Source organism: Simochromis diagramma, unplaced genomic scaffold (assembly GCF_900408965.1).
Source record: "Simochromis diagramma unplaced genomic scaffold, fSimDia1.1 OVJJ01000370.1, whole genome shotgun sequence".
Classification (NCBI taxonomy): domain Eukaryota; kingdom Metazoa; phylum Chordata; class Actinopteri; order Cichliformes; family Cichlidae; genus Simochromis; species Simochromis diagramma.
In genome coordinates this window covers 468,257-488,167 of record NW_024387012.1, presented here as the reverse complement: position 1 = coordinate 488,167, position 19,911 = coordinate 468,257, and the positions used below count along the sequence as shown (strand labels likewise).

At 40.7% G+C, this 19,911-nt stretch overlaps 2 protein-coding genes across 5 annotated transcripts in view; both read right to left on the bottom strand.

Annotated features, from left to right (window-relative positions):
* Window positions 1-19,911, bottom strand: part of LOC120739374 — a 49,481-nt gene that overhangs the window by 17,649 nt on the left and 11,921 nt on the right. The window contains exons 6-10 of the mRNA XM_040041134.1: window positions 11,318-11,542; window positions 10,883-10,946; window positions 8,750-9,820; window positions 574-861; window positions 31-164 (exon numbers count right to left, since the gene is read on the bottom strand). Coding sequence (XP_039897068.1) covers window positions 31-164; window positions 574-861; window positions 8,750-9,820; window positions 10,883-10,946; window positions 11,318-11,542 — 1,782 coding nt within the window. The remainder of the gene's footprint in view (window positions 1-30; window positions 165-573; window positions 862-8,749; window positions 9,821-10,882; window positions 10,947-11,317; window positions 11,543-19,911) is intronic.
* LOC120739347 (E3 ubiquitin-protein ligase TRIM47-like) lies at window positions 15,987-19,827 on the bottom strand. 4 transcript variants are annotated; one of them, XM_040041106.1, is made up of 6 exons: window positions 19,620-19,827; window positions 18,965-19,242; window positions 17,522-17,896; window positions 17,329-17,424; window positions 16,832-17,053; window positions 15,987-16,175 (listed from the first exon to the last, which is right to left on the bottom strand). In XM_040041106.1, exons 2-6 carry the CDS (start codon window positions 19,202-19,204, stop codon window positions 16,101-16,103), a joined length of 1,008 nt encoding a protein of 335 aa, XP_039897040.1. In that variant the 5' UTR covers window positions 19,205-19,242; window positions 19,620-19,827; the 3' UTR covers window positions 15,987-16,100. The 4 variants fall into 4 exon arrangements, with proteins under 4 accessions (XP_039897040.1, XP_039897037.1, XP_039897038.1 ...); XM_040041103.1 differs by having other exon boundaries at window positions 16,832-17,065; window positions 19,620-19,824; XM_040041104.1 differs by having other exon boundaries at window positions 16,832-17,065; window positions 19,544-19,626.

Sequence of the window (19,911 nt, the reverse complement as noted above, 5' to 3'; positions counted from 1 at the left end):
ATCTTGATTAAATCAAAACATGAAATTTACCTCTGCTGGAGCAGAAGTGGGGGTGGTGAAGTGAGAGGAGGTAGAATTTTGCAGACTTTCTCGGACAGTGAACACCAAACGACAATCTTCAAGATCCAAAACATGCTCTGATCTCTGAAGGACTCTCTGCTGATCTATAAATAGATCTCAAGTTACAAACTGAGTTTCATGTAGAATTTATTTTTATATGACTTATTTTCGTTTTTATGTTTCTTTTTTCCTTCTTCTTTATTCTTATCTTTTCACTCACTGTCGACTGCTGATCAACAAATGTTGTGTAATATTAGGTTTCGCTTTCCGGACAGACTTTTGTTTTCCTTTCTTACGTGTCCTATTGCCACCAGTAACTCACTTGTGAAAGTATAATAGTTCCTAAACAGCCAAAACTTTCTGATACGGTTACTGAGACAAAATATAATTATTGATTAAAATAATAAATGGTCATTTAGAGACTTCGACTACTGTATGATATTTCGTGCATAAGAAAGTCCGTACATTATAAATATAGGTAAATATATTTACCTAAATTCATAACAAACCTACCTTTTTTATTTCGGAAAGCAACACTGTAGAGGTTTTCGTCCACTGTGGTCACCGGTCCGCACTCTCCTCCGCCCGATTTGCGGCGAATACCGAAGTATTTTTGTACTCTCGTCAGATGTTCTTCTTTAATACTCTCACACTCAAAGAAAACCGGGTGCTGGGTCTGATCCGCCATCATCCCGCTGTAAATGAACCAAACATAAGCAGCGATCTGTAAGAGCGCAGCACTCTTTGATCGGAGTAAAGGACTGATCCTGCAAGCTTCCTCAATGTGCACAAACACCTTTGTGCGTCATAAAGGTCACATGACTAAACAAACGCGCCTGCAGGTGATGTTAAATTTAGAACAGTAATAACTACACCTTTGTTTTAAACCAGTCTTCCAAAGCTCCCCATACCGAAACCATCTAAAACCAGTTTCTTCATCCAAGTACGTTTATTAAATGCCTCTGTAATTACTAATTTTGTTTTTTAACACTTTTAAAACTAGTTGTTCACAAGAGCCAGAACAGCAGGATACTACAAAAAAAAAATCAGACATCCGCAGAGGTAAACACGTGCCGCTTCTAAATAGAGTTTGCCAAAGATATCAACATGTTTTGGTAAGAACAATGCTCTCTCTTTAGAAAAGCCATTCACTATCGTGCCACAGTTCTCCGCTGAATTTTAACAGCGCTCTTCACACGTCATATTCACTTTTTACATCTCACTCACTCACGCACACCAACACATGCACCCAACAGACCATTTTAACATGGACAAGCCGGTCCTTACATCCCTATTTCCTACGTCCTACCTGACGCTGTGGTTGAGTGATGATCAGGGGACGGGTTAACTGTCTGCATCTCGAACAAGGGGGCTGCTGGCTATGGTCGGGAGACATTCGTCCGTGGGGTGGATGTGGATAGATGAGTGTGTCTGTCCAGTTTCTGTGTGTGTGTGTGTATGTGTGTGTGTGTGTGTGTGTGTGTGAGTAGGCCTGGCTCTGGGGCTCGCTGGATCTTGATCCCTATGCCCACATAGCAGACAGGTCTGGCCTGGATCTGGTGTCCAGCCGGCACTGCTGGCTGACTTCTGGCATGGTAAGTGGTATGTCATCCAGATAGGTTCAAGGTTCAAGGTTCAAGGTTCTTTATTTGTCACATGCATAGTTATACAAGTATAACACACAGTGAAATGTAGGCTGACACGCTCCTCGACATGTGCAAAAATTTGGGGGGGGGTGTAGAGGAAGAACATATATATATATATATATATATATATATATATATATATATATATATATATATATATATATATATATATATATATATATATATACACACATACATACATATACATACATACATACATACATACATATACATATATATATATATATATATATATATATACACACAGACATATAGTATATACACTGGGTGAATGTGCAGTAGTAGCAGCAAGCAGGTGAATTCTGTATATTAATATGAATAGACATCTGACTATTTTACAGGAGACAATATAAACATATTTAAAATTAAAGGAATTTGAAATGTACATTGTGCCTTGGTTTAGTGTCTGGAAGAGTCCTGTCTCAGTCAATTATAGATGATGTGAGAGGGCGGGTGTGTGTGTTTAGGGCACGGATGGCTTGGGGATAGAAGCTCCTCTTGAGTCTCTCTGTCCTTGCCCGGAAGATGCGGAACCTTCTACCAGATTGCAGAAGTTGGAACAGTTTGTTGCCAGGATGGGACGGGTCCTTCAGTATCTGCGCTGCTCTAGTCCGGCATCTCCTGGTGTAGGTGTCCTGAAGCGGGGGGAGAGCAATCCTGCAGCAGCGTTCTGCTGTACGGATCACTCTCTGGAGAGCTTTTTGGTCCTTCACACAGCTGTTCCCAAACCACGATGTCATGTTCTGTGTGAGGATGCTCTCCACAGCGCCTGTATAGAAAATCCTGAGGATCTTTGGAGAGACCCTGAACTTCCTCAGTTGTCGTAGGTGATACAGGCGCTGCCTAGCCTTTTTGGTCTGGACCTGAATGTGGGCAGCCCATGTCAGGTCTGAGGAGATGTGGACACCAAGATACTTGAAGGACTGCACCCTCTCCACTGGAGCTCCATTGATGATGATGGGCTTGTAGTCTCTGTGCTGACCCCTTCTGAAGTCCACCACCAGCTCCTTGGTCTTGCTGACGTTCAGCTGGAGGTGGTTGTCCTGGCACCACGATGCCAGATTCTTCACTTCATCCATGTAGGCCGCCTCATCGTTGTTGGAGATGGCACCCAACACCACTGTGTCGTCAGCAAACTTCACAATGGTGTTGGAGCCATGGGTGGCCACACAGTCTGAAGTGTAGAGGGAGTAGAGCAGTGGCGAGAGGACACATCCCTGAGGTGCTCCTGTGTTGATGGTGATGCTGTTGGAGAAGCACCTGCCCACCCTCACCACCTGAGTTCTGCCAGTGAGGAAGTCCAACACCCATGCACACAGACGGCTGTTAAGTCCCAGATCCCTCAGCTTTGTGAACAGTCTGCAGGGCACTATTGTGTTAAACGCTGAACTGTAATCAACAAACAGCATTCGCACATAGTTACCCTGTTTCTTGTCCACGTGGCTGAGAGTGGTGTGTAGGACGTGGGCGATGGCATCCTCTGTGGATCTGTTGGATCTGTAGGCGAACTGCAGCGGATCTGTGGTGTCTGGGATGGAGGAGGAGATGATGTTCTTCAGCAGCCTCTCAAACACCTTCATTACTACCGAGGTCAGTGCAACTGGCCGGTAATCGTTCAGGGATGAGGGTTTGCTGTTCTTGGGCACAGGGATGATGGTGGATCTTTTGAAGCATGTGGGGACCACAGACTTCGCCAGGGACTCGTTGAAGATGTAAGTGAACACACCTGCTAGCTGGTCAGCACAGCAGCGCAGCAGACGGCCGGTGATGCCGTCTGGCCCCGCCGCTTTCCTTGTGTTCACTCTCCTCAGTGCCGCTCGGACGTCATGCTCCGCGATGCTGGTCACCGGGCTCTCGCTGATGACGTCACTGTCCTCGGTAGTCAGGCGGTAGATAGCATTAGCCGCCTGGCTAACCTCGAAACGGGCGTAGAACCGATTCAGCTCGTTGGTGAATGCAGAGTCGGCGTTGATCGGCGCAGTGTCCCTGGCTTTGTAGTCCGTAATGGTGCGTAGTCCGTGCCACATACTCCGTGTGTCGCCCTGGTGGAAGCGGGACTCCACACGTTCCCGGTACCTGCGTTTGGCATCTCTCACCGCGCGCCGTATGAGGCCGCTTTGTAGGCGCTCATATCGCCAGTGGCGAGACCCGCGTCGTAGGAGGCGGTCCTGGCGTTTACTGCAGTGCGGATCGATCTGTCCACCCACGGTTTCTGGTTTGGGAATGTGGTGACTCTCGCAGTGGGGATAATCTCCTCCGTTAGCATATTGACGAAGCATACTGCTACTTCCGTAAACTCGTTGATGTCGACTGCGCATGCTCTGAACATGGGCCATCTTTATGATATGGGCCAGGCCTGGCATAGATGGCACTGTTTATGTGATGGCATGCCACATCTGGTTCAATTATGGTTTGGTTTATGTGGCCCAGGCTCATAGAAAACAGGTCTGGCCCAGATCTGGCATCAAGCTGGCACTTCTGACTGGTGTCATGGCAGAGTGTATGTCAACCAGATGTGGGCCACATCTGGCAATGAAGCCACTGTTTATGTTCCTATTTTAGTTAGAAGAGCCAAATTCCATGTTGCAATACCATACTGCTATGGTAGCCAATGTTTCAAATGCAGGTTTGACAGGTTGGTGAGTTTACACTTTATCCAAACCCTAGTGACGCTTTACTCATTTTTACCACTGGGCAGCTGTAGCTCAGGAGGTACAGCAGGTCACCTAGTAATGGGAAGGTTAGTGGTTCGATCCCTGCCTCTGCATGTCAAGAGTATGAATGTCGTTAGGAAGCACTCAGTTTAGCGAAAGTGTGTGGTTGGGTGAATGTGGCATGTTGTATAGAGCACTTTGTGTAGTCAGGCCATTCACTGTTGGAACAGAGTATTGTCTTGTTACTTCTGCACTATTATGTTCTGGCACATGCTGTTATTACATGGCTTGATTAAGGTACACATTAGGCTGACATCTCGGACCAGAGCTGGAACTGTTCTGGGCCAGCAGTGTGTCTGCAGCTGGCCATGTGGCAAATCAGATCTGGGCCACCAAAGGGCCGTCATTCTTTGCGGTATGTGGGCCATGTGTAAGCAGATCTGGGCCATATCAATTTTGCTGTGTGGGATGGGACATTGTTATAGTGCTCCTCCCCATTGTGTGGTTCGTTGTGTGGTGGGGAATCCGCTGGGTTTTGTGTCATTCTCATGGGTCTGTGGCCCCGTCCTCGGCTAGTGCTGTGTGAGCACTAGTGCACTGAGTGAAAACATATGCAATAATCTCATTACTTTTAAAATTAGGGTGTTAATTATATCAGAAAAACTCTTGTTTAATCATTACTGTAAAGATAAGATCACAATATCTACATCAAGGCTGATACTTAATTCATTTGCGGCATTAAGTCAATACGCACATGCATCATAACCTAAGCATACATCTAAAAAACTAATGTCCATACCAGTAACATCTTCAAGGGATGCCATGAGCTGAACATGACCTTCTCTCATCCAAAGATTGCGTAGGCAGTTAATGACACAGCTGACCTGACTTTACCTAAAAAAAACTTCATGACCTTCCTCCTTCCAGGACTTCAGATCTTGTTTCTTTGAAGTGAGCAAAACTGATGTTCCATTCAATTCTCCAAGTTTTAACTCAACATTCAACTATGTGAAATATTTAATTTGATTCATAGTGTTTGTAATTCAACATAACAGGTTGATTAACTCATTCACTGCCATTGACGTCTATAGCCGTCAATTGCAGTGCATGAGTCAATGGGTTTAACTCATTCACTGCCAATGGCTGGCAGTGAATGAGTTAAGAACGTTTGTAACTGATTGAATCAACAGGACTCACCAGTAATGATTATACTCCATGTTATAAATATTAACACGATCTGAGGGTTAATTTGTTGCTTCTAGATTTTTTTGTTTGTTTGTTTGTTTGTTTTTTAGCATTTTACATATAGCAGTTTTCCATAGCTTTTCCAAATCCAGGGAGTATCATGCATTTATGCACAAGAAAACTGAAATGACTTTGTGAATTAATAAATTATTCCAGAAATGGAGACAGGATCACTCAGGAACTAACAGCAAATAGCAGGTGGTCTGTCATTAACTGCAAACTTGTATGGCTGCCCTGTCTCACAGGATGGACACTTTTTTTATTTAGCTTTATATCTGCATATAGCTCCTGCTACTCCAGCTGAAACCTTCTCTTTTGGATATTTCATGGCATGTCTTTAACTGAGATGGTAATAATAATAATAATAATAATTTAATGACTGTCATTTGCATACTTCTACCACTGTAGGATGTTTAGGTGAAGATACCAGTCCACATATAATAAGGCTTCACTATCACGCTTGCAAATGGTCCAGAATGCTGCTGCTCGCCTGTTGACAGGGACATGCAAAACGGGAGCACATTACCCTGTTCTTGTCTCTTTACGCTGGTTGCCTGTCCATTTTAGAATTCATTTTAAATTTTTATTGTTTGCAGACCTTCTACACCGATACACTCCACAAAGGTCTCATAGATCAGCTGACCAGTCACTCCTTACTGTCCCCATATATATATATATATATACACATATACATATATATACACATATACATATATATACACATATACATATACATATATATACACATATACATATATATACACATATACATATACATATATATACACATATACATATACATATATATACACATATACATATACATATATATACACACATATATATATATATACATACATATATATATATATATACATACATATATATACATATATATACATATATATATACATATATATACATACATATATATATATATATACATATATATATACATATATATACATACATATACACATATATATATATATATATATACATATATACATACATACTGATTTATTTTCATCTTCTTTTTCATTTATGTATTTATTTCATTGTTATTTATATTTATTTTTTTGTCTGCTTTATGTATGGTTTTTAACTGCTATCTCTGTTTAATTATTGGAAAGCACTTTGGTCAACTGTTGTTTTTTAAAGTGCTATATAAATAAAGTTGGATTGGATTACAATGCATGATGAACATATCTTTTTGATTTCTGAAATCAGTAAAGTAGATTTTGTCTCTCATTCTCATAGTGGTCTCCTAAACTGTGGTGAATATGGAAATATTTTCATAAAATACAAAGCAATTAGTAAGAGCTCTGCACTCTCTCATGAGACTGAAGGTTTCATCCTGCGAGATGAGTTGTATGTCTACATGCAAAACTAATTATGATTTCAGGACAATTTTCAACCTTCCTTTCATCTCAGAAGTTGTTGAAAGAGTAGATGTAAAACAGCTAACAGATCATCTGCAGAGAAATTGTTTATTTGATGCGTTGCAGTCGGGTATCGGAGCCCATCACAGTACAGAAACAGCTTTAGTCAAAGTTATAAATGATCTTCTTATGGCCTCTGACAGTGGACTCATCTCTGTTAATTTATTACAGTGATTATAGCATGTTGTAGGTATTGAAGGTACAGCGCTGCAGTGGTTTGAATCTATCTATCTAATAGTCTCCAATTTGTTCATGTAAATGGGGAATCTACTTCACATTATAAATATCCACATGGTTCTGTGATACGACGAGTTCTGTTTACATTATGCATACACATACTTGAATAATCAGGTCCCATCTTATCTTTAAGGCCTCACTGCACTTCGCTCTTGCACTGCAGACCTTCTTGTGGTTCCTAGAGTATTCAAAAGTAGAATCAGAGGCCCCTCTTCAGGAGACAGACACTATCTCTACTTTTTAGATTAAGCTTAAAACCTTTCTTTTAGATAAAGCATATGGTTAGGGCTGAATCAGGTGAAACCTAATTAGTTTTGCTGCACTAGACATATGCTCCTTGGGGATTCCCATGATGCACTGAGCGTTTATTCTTCATTCACCTTTTTCACGTACTGTTTATACACTTCTCTAAGAGGTCAACTGAGTTTTTTCCCTGTATCATTGTAGTGTCTTTACCTTACAATAGAAAGAACTTTGAGAAGACTGTTGTTGTGATTTGGGACTATGTAAATAACACTAAAGATTGAACTGAAAATTGAAATATGGGCCATATGACCAATTACTGTGCATGCTGGTAATGATACACTCAACTCAAAGATTCACAATGACAAAAGTTCATGTTTTTGCACAGGCAAAATTTCAGGCGGGGAAACATAGTTGTTGCACTTTGTTGGCAACACTCTGGCAGTTTTGTAGCCCCTCTAAATGTCCTTTCTTCACACCTTTTCTTCCTCAGTGTCTCATGTTAATCACAACATGCAAGTGCAGTACAACAAGAACAAAACTATGATGTGGAGGGAAAAAATCTCAAAACAAAACAAATGGGCAATGGGAAATCTTGTCAGAAATTAGTGCTTTTATTGCTTAATACGTCATCTTTGATCTGTCAATCACATCACCAATATATCATACACATTTCAAGTAGTTCTATCAATATCAGATCGTTTACAATTAAGTAAAACTAGAGATTTGACAATATCAGGAAAAAAACAGAAACAAAACCTAATTTCTTCAGTGGTTGTTGGAGTTTTTTAAGTCTGTGTTTCATGGTCATAAACAGTCTTGTCCTTTATATGGACAAGACAAAATAATGAGGCACCAGGGAGATCAAGCAACAACCTCACAAGCAAAACAAGCATACTGACAGACTTGGTGAGAATCTTTTAAGCTCATCGTTTTACTTTTTAAGGACCACAAACCTATTGAACATAAATCTCTCATAAACACACCAAAGAATATGTTCCCACCACCAAATGGCAATCAGGCAAAAAAAGTGTTAAGTGCTAAAGTGGCTAAACAACAAAACCCTCCTGTCTAACGGACTGGACTCCAAATTTTCTCTACCGCCTTCTAAATATTTAAACATTATATATAATGTAACAACATCAAGAGGTAATAAAATAATCAAATGTTCACATAAATATCGGATTATTATGAAAACCTTACATTAAGTGAGTGAGAGATTTTCCTTTTCCTTCTACAGCCTTATATGTTTTCTGTACAGCTTCTGAAAGTGACTCTGCATCCTTAGCGGCTTCATTTCCAATGACACCTCCCATTACTCCTCCTACTCCTACAGCTGCTGTCAAGCCTACTGCTCCAGCAACTACTAGTGCTTTTGGTTCGTGTGCAGCTGGTACTCGTGCTAATGTGGAAAGCTTTTTTGGGACATTCACCAATTGTGGGTTCTTCACAGCTTTGATAGCAAATTCAGCCAATGCTACAACACCAAAAAAAGCACCGAGCAAAGCTCCTGTTGCAATCCCTGCCATTTGGATCAGAAACCTGTTAAACACATTAGATTTAGCCTGGTTTCTGATCTCTTCTGGGGTTTTATCTGGCATTGAGTGTCTAATGTGCTCTACCTGTTTCTGTATTGCCGTCTCCACATGTTGCAGCATTTTATTTGTGTAGTAACCTCCGTTATTTTCCACCATCACTTTTTCTATTGATTTCAGCAACTCCTCCAGCTGGAACTGGTTGCTCCTGTAGTTATTTGGCTGGTTGTTGTTCCAGTGTTTGTTATCAAAGACGTGACACCGACCATCACACTTTGACACCAGATCACTCAGATTTTTGTTCTCACTGACAAAATCTTCAATTTTCATCTTTTTCTTGAGCTGATCACCATGAGTGAAAACAACTACAGCATATTTTAGAGCTTCTTCTGAGAAATACTGAACTATCTTAGTGATGACAGCCTGCTCGTGCTCTGTGAATTTATCCACTCGAAGCACAATGAGAAAAGCATGAGGCCCAGGAGCACACTCTGTCATACAGCTCATTATCTCAGGCTTCAGATCTTCCTCAGACCTTCCTGTGTCAAAGAAACCAGGGGTGTCGATCAGAGTGATGCTTCTTCCACTGACTGTTTTGGTTTCTGTTTGGCATTTCATTGTTCCAGAGTTTGGAGAATGGTAGGTGGCAAAGAGCTCCTCTCCAAGAATGGTGTTACCCAAATCACTTTTCCCAGATCCAGTTTTTCCCAGCAGGACCAGCCTCATCGTTGTTGACTCTACAGGAGAACAGTCACTCTGTTAAGTACATTTGTTTCTTACTTTTGCTGCCTTCAAAATACTTTTTGGTCAGGGTTTCAGGTTTGAAACAGAATCAACAGTCGAAGTCAAACTTCTTTATATAGCACATGTAAAAACAACAACTGTGACCGAAGTGCTGCAAATTTAAAACAATCAAAAGATATAAAAGTAGGAAGATGTGATGCAATTTAAGAAAAAAAAACATTAATTTAGAAGATTTCAGGAAGAAATAAGGCAAATAAAAGTACAGTGCGTGTCAGTTAGTAACTGTGTTGTAGCGTTTTGGACCAGCTGCACTCGGCTAACTAATTACAGACTGAATCCTGAATAAAGACTATTACAAAAGTCTCTGAAATGGAAAAATGGCTTCACTTTTTTAAATAGCCGGAGATGAAAAAAAATAGTTTTGATTACAGCATTGATCTGTTTTATCAAGCGTTAGATTGATAAATAGATAGATAGTCAAAAATCACTCCTAAGTTCCTCGCAAAGGTTTTTTTTAATCAAGAGCCAAAGTCGTAGTGGTGACAGGGAGCAAACACAATGACCTCTCTTTTCTGTTCCTTTTAATTAAGAAAGTTTAAAGCCATCCATGCGTTAACATCCTCCAAACAATCTAGTAGAACCTTTGGAGGACTCACAGATTTATGTTTCAGTGGCAGGTAAATTTTTTTTGTCTACATAACAGTCAAATGTGATGCCATGTTTTTTTTTTTTTGTTTGTTTGTTTTTAGGTTGAGCCCATAGGGAGCATGTAAATTCAAAAAAAGGGCTGGGCCAAGAATGGACCCCTGGGGGACCCCACAAGAAAGTGAGGGTGATATCCCCTGATCTGACAGAAAAGCTTCAGTTGGACAGGTAAGATTTAAACTTTTCCAACTGAATGTTTTTTATATTCCACATCAGATGTTGTAATTTCCTGTTGATGTTTTATTATGGTCTCTTTTTTAAAAGATTTTTTTAACAAAAAGAATCAAATTATTATTTATGTTTAAAAAGCACTGTCTGGATTCTTATCTGTGGATATTTTCTACACCTACCTTGATCTTGGTCTTTATTTTGAACATCTTCAGTGAATTGTTTATTTTGGACAGAGCCAAATGTCTGCAAAGACAACAAATTTCCAGCATTAGTAATGATTCCTGTATATACTATATATATTGCAGAGGAAACAATAGCTGATTGGTTAATGATTGTGTATACAGTATGTTTCCAAGTTAAAGTCAAATCAGGTTTGTGAAGCCTCCTGAAGCCTTGCTGCTTTGAAAAATAAAATATGAAGGATAAACCAAATATTGGGGTCAGATGAGACTGTTCCTGCTGACTGATATAGGAAAATGAGCTTTTCCAATTGTTACACATTTGATTAATATACTCTGAGTTTCTTTGTTTTCTAAAGATAATGAATGGTGGCATTCTTCAACTCTCAGCATTTGTCGGTAGTTGATTTTTAGGGAAAAAGATTTTTCCATTACCTTGAATGTCTCCGCGTCATCACAGTGAATGACGATGCGGATCAGGAATGGTGTGATGCCTGTTCGCTCCTGTTCAAATATGTGCATTTCCTCTGTTAACACCCTCTTCACTTCACTGTCAGGAAATTTCAGAGCAATCCCAGCACCAATGACGGGAAGAGCGACAGATGTGAATCCTTTTGTCTCACAGGAAGATAGGATCTTTCTGATGCCCATTCGAAGAACCTATAGAGGGTAAAAATACTGGATTATGGCAAATGACTCCATTAAAAGTGTCCTCACAAACAGGCAGTATAATAAAACCCCTCCTTTACTATCTCACCTGGACTGCAACTCCGTCTGGGTCACCATCAAAGGGAACAAGATTGAGGAAGAAGACTGCATTAGACTGAAGTCCAGGTAAGCCCTCCAGCAGTACTGAGTCACCAGGCATTGTTTCATCTTCTGCTTCCTTTCTAAACCTTGTGGTCAGCTGTGGTCCAGCTACTTCAAACAAAGCATTTCCAACACTGGTAGAGTGAGGATTATGGCCAACCATAGGAGACACCAAAGCATCCACCTAGGAGAAGAGCAGGAGATTTGGTGGGCTTAGAAAATGTGTTTTATTGTGAGTTGTGATTTATCTTAATTACAGCAGCATTTTTCACCTGTTGGCTCTCGATTAGTCCCTGAATAACCTCCATGTGGACTCTGCCTCCAGGAGCTCTGGCAGTGGCTCCTCTTGCTGTATCTTCATCAGGTGTATCTATCCCTTGAAGAAGCCTGTCACATGGTTCCTGCATGGCCCTCACTGCCTCCTCTCTGTTATCAAACGGGATGACTTGGCTCAGACTTTAACCTCTCACACTACCAAAGTCCTTCACAGCAGCAACAGTTACTTCAGACTCTTCCCAGACTCATCTGTGTACACTTTCACCTCACAGTCTGAGGAGAGCTGCTGGACTGAACCAAAGCTTCAACCTTGTAAGGGTTTAACTCATAATGGCACAAGTAGCCACCAAAGAGAGCGTCTACCTCAGCTTTCCAATCACTAACTTGATCTGCAGCACCAGGTTGAGCTCGCCTCCTGACTAAAACTCTCCCCTCCTCACAGTAAAGATCAGCAGAGAAGGCTAAACAGGCAAGCATGTTCTCAAGTTCTTGCTGAGCATGTGGACATATAGGTAACTAAGATAATTATTAACATGTAGTTCATACCCGTCATCGCTTGGTAGAAGAGATGAGGCAGGAATGTGCTCAGGAGGCTGTGATTGGGAAGACATGCAAATGAGAACAGCTATCAATTTGTAGCAAACCCCTGCTTACATTAATATTATAATAAAATGGACAATGTTCATTTCATATGGATGCATAAAACTATTAAAAATCTAGATAAACAAAAATGTGAAATTTACCTCTGCTGGATTGGAAGTGGGGGTCATGAAGTGAGAGGAGGTAGAATTTTCCAGACTTTCTCGGACAGTAAACACAACACTACAATCGTCAATCTCCAAATCATGCTTTGATCTCTGAAGGACTCTCTGCTGATCTGTAGACAGATATCTCAAATTACAGACTGAATTTATTATATAACTTTAACTCTTTCTTTTTGTTTTCTTTGCCCTTCTTTGTTCTTTTTTTCTCCTCTTTTCACCCACTGCCAGTTTGGTAGAAACTATAATTCAGTGGTCAAATCAAAATCAAATCAAATTTGTTGTCACACCACATTACTGGTGCACTGGTACAGCACATGTGAGTGAAATTCTTGTGTGCAAGCTTCACAAGCTACCAAGTCAGTACATAGCACATATGAAGTATGTCCAACACAATATATTGGTAACTTCTGCTTTAAAGCCTCTGCAACTCATTTCACTTTATCTACTAAAACACATTCAAACAGCAAATACAATAAAAAAAAGCTGTATTTGCAATAATATCGTCATCTCATAGTAGCTCTCTCCCTCTAAACAGCCCACTCACAGAGGAAAGAGTTCAAATGTGACGGTGGGAAATCAGAGTTTCCCAAATTCCCTGAACTCAGCATTGAGGCAGCTGCTGATCACCGAAAACGAAACTTAACGTTGCGTAACAAGTTTCGGTTTCCAGACTAACGTTTGGTTTACGTTTCCTTTCTCACTACTCCCACCCACAGCTGTACTTCAACGGTGAAATGTAATATTTCTTAAACAGCTGAAACCTTTCTGTTACGGCTATTTTAACCGAGAAATGATAATAATAATAATAAATAAGATATTTCGTGCATAAATAAATCTATTTATTATATATAAATTTTAATAATAAATATAGAATATTTAGATATGTTAAAAGGCACGATAAACTTACCTTTTTTATTTTGGAAAACCACGCTGTAGACGTTTGCGTCCACTCTCGTCAGTTGTCCGCAATCTCCTCCGCCTGATTTGCGACGATTACGGAAATAATTTTGTAATCTCGTCAGATGTTCTTTTTTAAGACTCTCGCACTCAAAGAAAACCGGGTGCTGGTAAAGATCAGCCATCATCCCGCTGTAACTGAACCAAACATAAGCAGCGATTTGTAAGAGCTCAGCACGCTCGGATCGGAGTAAAGGAGTGATGATCCTGCATGGATTCCTCCGACAATCATGTTTGTGCGTCACATGACCAAACAACAGCGCACGCCCAATGATGAATTTACAACAGTGATAACTCCTTTTTAGTAACTCAGTCTACAAGACGTCAGAAACCTCACAGTAAACATCTTAAAACGAGTTTTCCTCTTCCAAGTCTTGTTTTTTTTTTTTTTTTTTAATAAATGCCTCCGCCTCTGTAATTAGTGATTTTGCTTATGAACACTTTGGAATACTGGTTGTTCACAAGAGCCATTACCAATATTAGACTAACAGCAGGCTACTAAAAAGACACGGACACGCACAGAGGTAAACGTGCCAGGTTTTACATAATAACATGGCACATAAATAGATTACACTGCAGATGTCAACATGTTTGAAAAACAATGGTCTCGCTTTATAAAAACTTTATCATATTTTCAATACACCCAGCTGTTTAAGTTATGACTGAAGATTTTGGTGAAAGCACAAATGAAACTTAATCAAAACTCACTAAACACCCCCACAATCTGACCATAAAGCTTGTTAACAGCTCTCTAAAACCCTTTTAAGGTGTGGTACAAGGACAAACTGGTGCAGTGGTGAATACATTTGACTTTGAGTTCAATTCAAATCTAGCCTTGGGACATATGTCTTTGTACTCACGTACTAGGCGTACTCCTGCCTTTGTCAGTAGGAGATTATACATTGCTGAAAAGCGACGGGTGATTTTTTTTTATGATTTATATCTTTGCTTATTTTGACAGACTAGTCAAGAGGATTAACAACAGGCGTTGCACAAAATAAGTGACCTGCTTTGAAAGTATCTTGCAATGACTGTGTTTGCACCTACATGGTAACCAATACAGTGCTTTTTGGACTCTTAAAATATCCAACTGCTTTTTACACTTACTGACAGCCTCGAGACCAGATCTCTTTTGAAGAAGACATTTTTAATATAACATGACACTTTACTTGGGAGTATATGAAGTCACTTTGTCAAAACTGCAGCTTCTAACTTGTGATAGGAACATACTTTGGCTCAAAAAGACTGGATATCATTAATGAGAGACACATTTGACAAATCATGGACAAACAAGTCATTCACAACAGTTTAAATATTGGCAATCATTTTTATTTATTGATTTTTAGCACAACCTCAGATAAACAGGAAAGGAATCCTATGAAAGCAGTCTAAAACCTGTTCCAAATTAAAAATACAGAACCATTAATTTGGCAAACCTTTGAGAAATGAGTGCAGTACCTTTGGAAAAGTGTCACAAAAGCCACACTAACCTTTATCCTGCTTTCCCATCTTCTAGACTTTGGTCATAGTGCAATACAGCATCTATGTAGCTATAGCTGTCTGCAAAACTGACTTCATCTGAACCCATTCATCATTAGTACGATAGGCCCTATGCGCAGTATGTTGTCAACTTTATCCCCCCCAGAAATTAAAGAAGTAAAATGGAAAGAAAACAATGAAGTACATGCAAGTGAAAAAGTCAATTTAAACTCAATTAAAAAACAAAAAAAAAAAAAACAAACAAAAAACAAACAAACTGTTAAGAATAGATTAATTAGAGCGAAAAAAATCTTACAATTTCAATGTCCTATGTCACAGTGGAGCACCTGGGTCGCCTTTCAACAGCCAAACAGTGCGAGTCATTCAGCATATAACAAATAAGTGTGAATCAAGTTCAATGAGCTCACAGGTTTCTTCACTGCTTATTTTAGGTCTTGAAAGACATTAATCAACATGGTAGAGGTGAAAAAGTTGGCATCACAACTTCTTCACTTCTGCATAACAGCCAGAGCTTCCTTCCTTCAGCCCAAGGCCAGGATAGAGAGGCTGAGTGAATACTGTGCGCACTTTGTGAAGCAGAGTCATGGTGTCAGAGATGCTGTAAAACGACAGAGTACCTGACCTGTAATCCAGGTACACGCCAATCTGAGAGGTACGAGGACCTGACACCGCCTTGGCTACTGAGTTATGTCTGAAAGTATATCCTTTTGCAGAGCACTCCAAACACCAGGACTTGTCATTCTTCCCAAATTCTGAGTCGAATGATGTTTTTGCAAGACGCTGCCAGGCGCCACCACTCCAACTGACCTCCCAATAGCACCGCCCTGTTAAACCCTCTCTGCACAGCACCTGCTTCACACCTCCAAACCTTTCCGAGTGAGATAAATGAAAATGCTCATAGCAGCCACTCGTCACTCGTTTAGATTGCCGTGAAATGACAAAGCATTTGTTGACAGAGTTGGGATCCAGTGTTCGAGGACAGTGATCTGATGGACAAGCAAACCAGGAATATCATCAGCCTTCTAGTATTTATTAAGTGATTACTTCATTTATATAATGATCTGCCTTAACGCTTTTACTTACAGTGCAATAACTCTCCCCTGGTCTTTGGCACAGGGTGGGTGGATACATACGTGGATACATACCATTCTGTTTCCATTCATTAAAACAATTCCAGGGACATGACACTTCCCATTAGGAAGTGTCATGTCCCTGCTGCCAAGGTGAGAGTGTTTTTAGAAGTCTTTCTAGCATTGTTCTCCAGGAGTTTTAACTGAAAACTCCTGGATCTAGGTCCTTCAAATCTGGGGTGGGGGGGGGGGAGTCTCCTGTACTATGGCTCTGCAAATTAACAGATTTGGAGGCCTGCAGAAACTGCGATGTTGCAGATAGGAACCTGACATGTTTATATCTTTCCGTATATAAAGGCACACAATATTCCCAAAGTCCAAATCAGGCAGCTGGTTTCACAGATAATATAGCCAAAATATGGAAACATGGGTGTAATATTCTCTAGCACATTTTACTAATACTTGTGTCTTGCAGCTATAGATGCTTGATTGATACTGAATTGAAATAAAATGTGTATGAGGTGAAAATTATAAAAAGAAAGACTGGTTGGTCTAGAACACACAACTTTTACCTGAATGAAATGAATATGGTCAGCTGTGTGGGAAACCTGCTCCACATCAGCATCTCTTCTCCTCAGCGTGGCCATCTCCTCCTCCAGCTGCATCTGCAGATCTTCTGCCTCAGCTACTGCAGTTTTCCTCCGAGCGTCAATCAACTCCTTTATTAAAGCACGTTTGTTTTGGATGGAGGAGATCAGCTTGTCAAAGAGCTCGTCATTGGACTTCACAGCAGGCTGACAACAAATCTGTTATTCATAAAGAAGGTTCAGTTTAAAATAGATGCACAACATAGCAGAAAGTTTTCTGGATTCACTTTGTTCCTGGCAAAAACATATGAACATAAAATAAATTCAAAACAAACGCAGCAGGTGTACACCAAAATGCAGTAATACGTGTTGCAATTACAGACAGCCATGGTTATCAGCTCTCACTGCCAGATGTCAGAACCTGTACAAAAGACACTGCTGTGGTCAGAGCAGATACACGTTTTCTAGTCTTATTTCCACACCTCGAAGTCCTTCACAGCTTGGACCAGCTCATTCAGCTCCTCTTGTCTCTCCTGGAATCTCCGCCTGACTGCACTCTGGATCTCACCAAGTTTTACCTGTAAGAAGCAACCACGAATGTGTCATTGTGAATATTTCAGTCACAGGAGTCAAATTCAACCACTCTCCAGATTTACATTGGCTTTTTGTCTCTACCTGCTCCGCAGCTCTTTCTGCTGCAGCTGACACTGTTGAGTGGCGCCTGTGATCGTCCATGGTGCACAAATAGCAGATACACCTTCGATCAGTCTTACAGTAAACCTCCATCAGCTTGTTGTGCTTCGCACATATTTTTTCCTTTAATGGCACTGTAGCAGACACCAGCTGGTGAAGCTTCAGCACAGGAAAACTGTGGTGAGGCTCAAGATGAGCAGGACAGTACGATGCCAAGCAGGTCAGGCAAGACATGCTGGCTTTGTTTCTTCTGGTCCCACAACAGAAATCACAGGCAATGTCTGTTGGTCCTGCAGGAGCAAGAGGAGAAGCTGGACGGGCCTGTTGGGTTACTGTCCTCTTCAGCTTCTCTACAACCTACAGTGATCAAATAAAAGCGGTCAGAGGTTTTGCACGACAAACCGAATCGAAACTATAGAAAAATGTGTTATTTATTTTAAGACAGCACTATCATTTAGAAAGCATGTGCTATGATGATAATATAATTCATTTAAATATTTTAGGGGTAACAAGAGCAGACAATGCAAACACCCACAAGAAAATCTAATGACATGCCAAAGAAAATATAAAATTATTACTGGACACTTTATGAGGTGCATCTGTTCATCTGCTTGTTTCAACACAAATATCTAATCAACTAAACACATGGCAGCAACTCACTGCATTTAGGCATGTAGACATGGTCAAGATCACCTGCTGAAATTCAAACTGAGCAGATGATCTGCAACAGCCACTTCCACAGCAAAGAACACACAACTCAGGCCAGAATTCACACACGCTCACCAAAATTAGACTACTGAAGAAGATTGTCGCTGGTTCTGAAGAACACATTTCTCCTGCAACTTTGGCATGAACAATATAAGAGCATGGCTCCATCCTGCTTTGCATCAGTTCCGGTTTGTGTTAGAATGCTGTAGAGGCGATAGCCTCTGGCACACTTTGCCTCCCCCCAGTCCAAACACAGCATCACCGAAACACCACAGTCTACCAAAGTATTGTTGCCTACCATGTCCATCCTTTTATGACCGCAGCATGTCATCTACTGATGGCTACTTCCAGCAGGCTAACACACCATCTCAAAGCTCAAATCATCTCAAACTGGTTTCTTAAACATAACAATGAGTTCACTGTACTCACTTATACCAGCTGCCCTTCCTGACTCAACCCAAAGGGATGTGTCTCAGACTAGAATCAAACCAAGCAAACCACCACACCATTAATGAAAATCTGTTTATAAATGAAAACAAACTAGAAATTGGATAATGATAATATCAGAAAGAATAATTTAGAAAAAGAAAAATATTTCTCGTTAAGTATTTCTCTGAGCTCCGAGTATTTGAACTTTAGTTAACTTGCTACGTTTTATTGTCATTTTATTTATTTTCATTTTATTTATTTTCAAAAGCAGCACCGTGGATGCATCACCTCAGCCAGCATGTTGTTCCTCCCGAGGACAGGCCTTGGGCTGAAGGCCTCCCTACACTGAGGACAGCTGTACGTTCCCTTCTCCCTTTCCTGGTCCCAGCATCCCTCGATACAGCTTCTGCAGTAAGTGTGTCCACACTGGATGGTGACGGGATCTTTGAGCAGGTCCAGACATACCGAGCAGTAAAACTGATTCGGCTCTAACTCGACGCCACACTGCGGCTGCCACTTCTCTGCCATTTGGATGAAATCCACGCGAAGAACACTTCTCGTTTTCTCTGAAAAAGCGGAGGTTTAAAATCTTAGCCTTTCCGATTCATCATTACTATACAATTTATATACTGTGGGAGTTACGAACTAGCACATGCCACCGATAAACTGCAGATTATGAAAACTTGTACAGAAAATAAAAATACCAGGCTCGGCAACAGACCACGTGAACTGAACGGACACTCAACATTTAACAAGGAGACAAATTGGGTTGCAGAACCAGTCACATATTTTTTTTTTTTCCCCTGGTGGCCCTAAGCCTCTTCAGTACATGCTCTATTAATACACTATCTGTAATATGAGACCCACCAAATCAAAAGCGCAGTCCATTGACAGGAAGCGCAAATAGTCGCACCTTATTTAAGAAACACTGTAATCAATTTACCTGTGAGCCAAGCGCGGCAAACAATCCGGGGTCTCAACACTGATTGGTGCTACGTGTCATGCGTAACAAGGGTGGAGGTGGCGCAGCAGCATCAGACCACAAAGAAGTTGGTCCGCAAAGCTGGGCGTACTAACCAAAACAAAAGTCGATACATACGTATTAAAACGCTCTTCTTCTTCTTCAGTCGAGTTTAACGGCAGCTTGCATCCTCCGAAGTGCGGGGCTAAATACCCAGGTCACGTGACTACGACTAAACTAGGTAATGGGTACCTGCTGCTTCGACGCATGCCAG

Excerpts from the sequence above, each read along its gene's own strand:
- LOC120739347 (XM_040041103.1), bottom strand. The coding sequence starts at position 19,204 with ATGGCAGAGAAGTGGCAGCCGCAGTGTGGCGTCGAGTTAGAGCCGAAT. Across the intron at positions 17,425-17,521 it reads CAGAAAGAGCTGCGGAGCAG|GTAAAACTTGGTGAGATCCA; the intron begins GTAGAGACAAAA and ends TGCTTCTTACAG. Across the intron at positions 16,176-16,831 it reads ACCATATTCATTTCATTCAG|ATCACTGTCCTCGAACACTG; the intron begins GTAAAAGTTGTG and ends CTTGTCCATCAG.